The 6432-nt window shown below is 38.3% G+C and overlaps 1 protein-coding gene across 1 annotated transcript; it reads right to left on the bottom strand.

The window, feature by feature from the left end:
* Positions 1-3876: 3876 nt before the first annotated feature.
* LOC111890188 (uncharacterized) lies at positions 3877-4383 on the bottom strand. Its single transcript, XM_023886342.1, has 2 exons — positions 4174-4383; positions 3877-4089 (listed from the first exon to the last, which is right to left on the bottom strand). Exons 1-2 carry the CDS (start codon positions 4381-4383, stop codon positions 3877-3879), a joined length of 423 nt encoding a protein of 140 aa, XP_023742110.1.
* Between the last annotated feature and the right edge of the window lie 2049 nt (positions 4384-6432).

The following is a 6432-nucleotide window of genomic DNA, read 5'->3' as shown; positions in this document are numbered from 1 at the left end:
GACGGTTTGCAGTTCATGACTGTGGTTAGAAACATTGCGGTCAGACTGTAGAGATGGGAAGTCTAATGAGACTTCAGGACTTTCTGCAATAATTTCTTCATCGGCTACAGATGATGTCTGAGAATCAGAGTGATCTATGTTATCAACATGATTCAAAAATTCAGGGAGAATTTCCTCGATAACACAGTTATTACTCAGATCATGGAGTTTACTAAAATGAGCTAGGATATCCTTCAGAAATGTTTTGTCATTGACTGGGAATAAGAAATTGCGGTCTGGAGGGACATAGGGACGTTCCGGTGTGAACCGAGGTGAGGAGTCTGTTACGGTTAGATACCCATCGGACCAACCCCAATTAAAGGTGTTATCAACACTCCCATTATTAACAAGATTCTCAATGGCCTCATTTTCATTAAAAAGCTTTTCAATTAAAAGATTTAAGCGTACAATTTCATTCTGTGCTAAATCTCTCTGATTTAAAGCTATTTCTAATTGTGTTTCGCTTAACATCCTAGCATCCTTTTCTAGCATCAAGTCCTTCTCTAACATTGCCATTTTGAGTCTCTTATTGTCCAAACGTCCTCTAGCGTGGAACATCTCATGCGGAGCGATGTTCTTCTCATCTAAGGCTTTATTGTAGTCTGTAAGGACGACATCACATGTGTCATTAAGTGTGTCCAAGTAAGGTTGACAGTCATGCATGCTATAATTTAAAGTTTGAATCATAAGTTTTACCTGTTCCACAATGCTGAGAGTTCCATATTTAGCCATATAGCAATGGTTCCTTTTTAGCTTGGTTGATCCGTCTTCATCAGCAGTTGCCATCATACAGATCTTGCCTTCTCCTTTACTGCGGTCATCTTCATCTTCGTCTCCAGATGACCACACTTGATGATTTCTTTTCACTTGAGCAACGCAGGCTTTTCCCTTTTCTTTGTCCTCCAGTTCTTGAGCCATTTTGAGATAGAAGGCTCTATCTTTCACTATGTTTGCCTTGCAATCCTTAGCAAAATGGTTTTCTTTGTTGCACTTGTGACATATAACAATGTCACTTTTGTCTTCTAAATAGGTACCAGAGTCAGTTGATTGAGGCTGCGGTGGTACGTCTTTAGACTGTGTTTGTTGAGGCTGCGGTGGAGGAAGAGGATTCTTGGGGGAACGAAAGTGATTATTTTGAAAGTTGCGGTAGAAAGGTGGTCGGTTGTACTGTTGATTTTTACGAAATGAAGGTGGTAAGCGATTGAATTTTTGACTGACAAGGGCAATGGCATTTTGAAACTCTTCTTCATCGTCATATTCTAAGTCTGCTTCATATGACTGCAGTGATGAGTCATACAAAGTGGGATAAGTTTGAGTGTGAGGTGATTGTGCTACAAGAGCAAGTGGACCTCCGAAGTCTGAGCAGTCCTTGAGTACAGTGGACTATTGAGCTTGCAACTCTTAATAGAGCTTATAGAGGGACAACGAGTGAATCTTCCTGTCTCCTTGAACAATCATTTTGGCTGTTGTCCAATGTCTTCCCAAGCCATTAAGGAACTGTAGGTTTGTTTCATGATTGTTGCGGACGGTGCCCGCATTGGACAGTTTTGTGACAATTAAGTTGAATCTCTTAAAAGAGTCTTCCAAACTTTCACCGGAGTGAGCTTTTAATTTGTTGAATTCGTTGAGGGCCATAGTGAGCTTCTTGTCTTGAGCCTGATTTGAACCTTCGTACAAGTTTTTGAGGACATCCCAAATCTCCTTTGCTGATTTGCAGTTTATGATGATGTCGAAGTTTTCAGGAGCAACTCCACAAGAGATTTCATAAAAGGCAATAGCATCATTTTCCATCTTGTCGAGATCATCTTTGGTGGGACGGTTCAAAGCTGGTTAACCTCCTCCTAGCCTTGCTGTGGCTCCATCAGTTTGGACTGGTGTGAGGATTGGAACATGTGGTCCTTCTTCTATAGAACACCAAACATCTCTACCAAGTCGTCTGAGATATCTTTCCATCCTTTGAGACCAGTGATGGTACTCATTCGCAACCAGTATTGGGGCTTGATTAGAACCACCAACACTGTTGGAGACATTCAGTGATAACGATTGTGCCATTTTGAAGATTTTTTAAATTTTTTTAGAAATGAGCTTCAGTGGTATAGAAGGCTCTTCGAAAAATCAGAGTTCCGATTTTCAAAAAGCAACCACTATGGCTCTGATACCAATTGTTGAGAGAAAAACTTTGAGACACACTTGAACAAATCGTTAGTACAAGTATATAGCGGAATAGTTAATCTCGAATGATCTGTTAGCTCAACAATAATATTAAGTGTTAGAAGTTAGTGAGTTAGATGCGGAAAGGTAAAGGAATGTAAATGACAACAATTGTTATATCAAGTATACACATAAGCAGATTCATAACAAGGAATGCATTCAAACCAAGTTAGTAAATGAGATCTAGCTTAGTGATTAAGTCACAAGTGACTTGCACTTTAAAAGAGATAGTAATTGATTATGAGAGTAAGAAGGTTTGATAAGTAAGATAGAATGAGAACTGATGTGTATTAGAATTTGATGAGAGATTCACACCCGATATAGATTACATAAGAATGAACTCTATTTATAGAGACAAGTTTACAACTCTAAAAGCAACCATGAAAGGCATACTGGATATTAGAGTGTTTTACAGAAAAGACAAAATAAACTAAGTAAAGATAACGACTACGGTGCTGAAGACTTCGGATGGCCAGATGATAAGATTGCTTGACTGCGGTAGCTAAAGTTCAAGAGGGCCACTTTTTTTTATTCAACAGATGATATTTTTTTGGGAAACATATAAGGATTATAGCGTTATTACAAACATGGATCCTCCCCAGTTATATTTGAAGTGAGGATTATTCCCAGTTAATCTCTAAAGAGATATCCTTTCCGAGTTCACTAAGTTATGATCAATCAAGGACCCTCCCCAGTTATATCTGAGTGGCCACTTGTTGAAGGACTTCATACTATTTTGCCTCCATTAAGGAGGAGGTTACCTGGCAAGCCATGTGTCAAAAGGAAAAGAGATCAGATAGAAAAAGAGCTAAGTGGGCACACAAGGCATACTGTGTCAAAGACAGGCATTCCTCTAAGATGTACCATTTGCCACCAAACTGGCTACAACAAAGCCACACGCCCAAGTAAGCCAACTCCAGCTCCAAGCATAGCAGGTCCAAGTCAATCAACTCCAGCTCCAAGCACAGCAGGCCCAAGTCAATCAACTTCAGCTCCTGTCAAGAGAACTCTTGTGAAGAAAGCTCCTGTGAAGAAGGCTTCTATGAAGAGAAGTCCTATGAAGAAGATTCCTTTGAATGATGCTGGTGGGGTGAGAAAGTTTTCAGAAAGAATTACAGAAATTGGTCTTTAGAAAAATATTAAACTCAAGGATGGAACTGGATGCAGCCAAGACAAACCTGTGACGTTAGAGTAATTAGGTTTTGGTGTAGCGGGGTAATGCATGTGATATATATTTTGATGTAGTGTTGGGTAATCTTTTGAACTTAATTACTATATTACCCCTACTAGTTGTTTACTTTTGATGTACTTGTCGAATATTTTGAACTAAATTGTTGTATTACCGCTACTGGTGGGCTTATCTTTTGTAATAATTAAATGGTTTGATGCCTTTTGTCAATCACTTTTATTTTTCTGTACATCCAATTGTCTATAAAATAATATTTCCTATGATTTGTCTTGGTTTTACCTCCATTCGACTGACTTAATTACATCAACATCCATACATAATAGCAATAAAATTTACCATTACATAAACATAAAGTACATCAACATTCATTACATAAACAAGAATTACACAACAAGTCTATTACATCAACATCCCCTAAAACCTCCAGAAGCATATCTTCAACCCCAAAACATAACCTTAACAATGATTAGCAGAAGCAGTACACAAACCATAACCTTCAACTGTTTCACTTCTTCTCTAACAGATTCCACATCCTCTAAAACTTGTATAAGATAATTTGCAACATCTGAAAGAGTATCTTCTGCAAAGGGCTTCATATTCTCAAGTTCTTCATCAATCCATTCCCAAAATTTACACTTTTTCCCTGGTTTCTGTAGTAATAAACTCAACAACATAAAAAGTAAGAAGAAGAAAATTGATGTAATTTGACAAATAAAATCAATTTAGGTATTTACCAATGGGTTAGGGCACACTCGGAATTTCTTTCCAGGGTTATCTTTGGTCTTGGAGGTACGAATTCTTGTTGGGAGTTCACAATCACAGAGGACTTCCTTATCTACTCTATGATTGCTTGAATATGTGGAGATGCTTGAGCCACTCAACATCTTCTTTTTTCTTCTACGACAAAACTGTGATTCCTCCTGATTTTGGATGTTAACATTCATTTATAAGGAGTGACTAAGCTAATTAATTGTTATGTAGTTGTTTTTAGTGCCACGTGTGCTTCCACATAAACAAGACCTATATAATCCAGTCAAAATGACCTAATGTGTACATATTAATAAAGTATAAGGGTTTAATTTGCAAAAAAAAGTATAAGGACTAAACATGTACATTTCAAAAAGTAACTTACCCTATCAAGTCATTTTCCCTATTTAGCATAGATGACTACATACTACTTTTGTGAACTAACCAATAAGAACACAATGTATTTTATGACTTTATATCTAATCTAACATTACTTTTAGAATTTGCATTAATTTATTACATTCCTTATACAATAACAATATAAATTATATTTATTTAGTTTTCAAAACTTTTTGGCTGTCTCAAATTGGCCATGTTTAAAACTTCAATTTTGTACTTGTATAGTTGTCATAAGCATTTAAGTTTCTAATTACTTGGCATTAATATGTTTTAGTCTATAAATATTTTTGACAATTGTTTAGATTATTAGCAAAGATTAGCATTAATCCGTATCAAAGATCTAAATGTTACTTGTTTAGGTGTTTTTTAGGATTTGAAGATTTAACTCAACAGTCAACAACAACAGGTTGATTCAAAGCTCCATGCAAACTAACAACACATTGATTTTTGTGGGATTATACACATCATAAATTCTTCATTAGGTTGTATGTATATTTTGGAGAGAAGATGCCAATTACAAAAGAGTGCCAAAATGTTTAGTTCGAAACTTTAATGATAGTACACATAAGACTTGTTGATTTTTCAAGCTATAAACACTAAAGTGTAACAATTGTAACCCCACGATTCTCAGGTATTGATTTATGTATGAATATTTTTTGGTTTTTGGGTCTACTCGACGAGTTGGCCGACCTACTCGTCGAGTAGCAGCAGGTTGGTCCGCGTGTTTTAGTGATCTACTCGCCGAGCCCAAGAGCGGACTCGACGAGTAGGAGCTGGCAGATGAAACCCTAGATTTTGTGGAATTTCACCCTATTTAAAGGATCATTGGCCTACCCAAGCCTCCCCTTTACTGCTTCTTGTCCCTCTCAAACCCTAAATCGAGTGTGTGTGTTATTTTGGTGTGTTCAAGCTCGGAGGAGGAAACACTTGGGGAAGCAAGGAAATCAAGGCTAGGAACTCGTGGGGAGTTAAGAGATTCATCAGTTGTCACTCTCGGGAAGGTATTAAGCTGCTTATTTGGCTCATCTCTCTTTTAATCTCATTTGGGTGGGCTTAAGGAAAGGCTTCTGGTGGTTGAGTCAAGATCTGAAGTTGCAACTTCAGGTTTGGACTTCCTTTGGTCTCTATATCCATAAAAATAGTAGCTTGGGAGAGTATGAGCCTTCCCTCAAGTGTGAGACTTCATTGTAAGCTTAGTTTTGTCATTTCAGGGCCTTAAAGCTTTGTATGCACGTAAAGTTTGCAACTTTACATGATAATCAAGCCTTGGAAGGTTGGATCTGTAATCTGGAGCCTTTGCATGGCTTAAAAAGCATCTGTATGGATGAAGGATTGAAGGGACTCGATGAGTCACATAGTCAACTCGGCGAGTCATATAAAGATGGTCATGAACTCGACGAGTTGGATGAACAACTCGGCGAGTCCGATGAAGATTGCCTTGGGCTCGGCGAGTCAGTTGATGACTCGGCGAGTCGGCTAGGGTTTTCCCAACCTTTGGACACGTATGAATGCGACGAGTTGTAAGGAGAAAACTCGCCGAGTTGGCCAAGGAGTTGCGGCCACTGGCACTAGGAACTCGACGAGTCACTTAAGTGACTCGGCGAATTGGTGAGTATGCAAGGAACTCAGCGAATGTCTAGTTGTACTCGACGAGTTGAGGTCAACATGGAGTGTTGAATTTGGCAGTTGACTTTGACCTTGAACCAAGGGTTGACCAGTTTGCTTTTGAGATTAATTGGTAAGCGAGTATTTATGAATTTGATCATTGGTGTATATGGGTGTTGGAGTTTGGGACAGTGTTTCGGGAGAGATATTTCGTGGTTCAGTCCAACATTTCAAGGTGAGTT

This window comes from Lactuca sativa, chromosome 6 (assembly GCF_002870075.4).
Source record: "Lactuca sativa cultivar Salinas chromosome 6, Lsat_Salinas_v11, whole genome shotgun sequence".
Lineage (NCBI taxonomy): Eukaryota > Viridiplantae > Streptophyta > Magnoliopsida > Asterales > Asteraceae > Lactuca > Lactuca sativa.
The sequence above is the reverse complement of the archived record's forward strand: the minus strand, read 5'-3'. Positions and strand labels throughout refer to the sequence as shown.

Excerpts from the sequence above, each read along its gene's own strand:
- LOC111890188 (XM_023886342.1), bottom strand. The coding sequence starts at position 4,383 with ATGAATGTTAACATCCAAAATCAGGAGGAATCACAGTTTTGTCGTAGA. Across the intron at positions 4,090-4,173 it reads GAGTGTGCCCTAACCCATTG|AAACCAGGGAAAAAGTGTAA; the intron begins GTAAATACCTAA and ends TTATTACTACAG.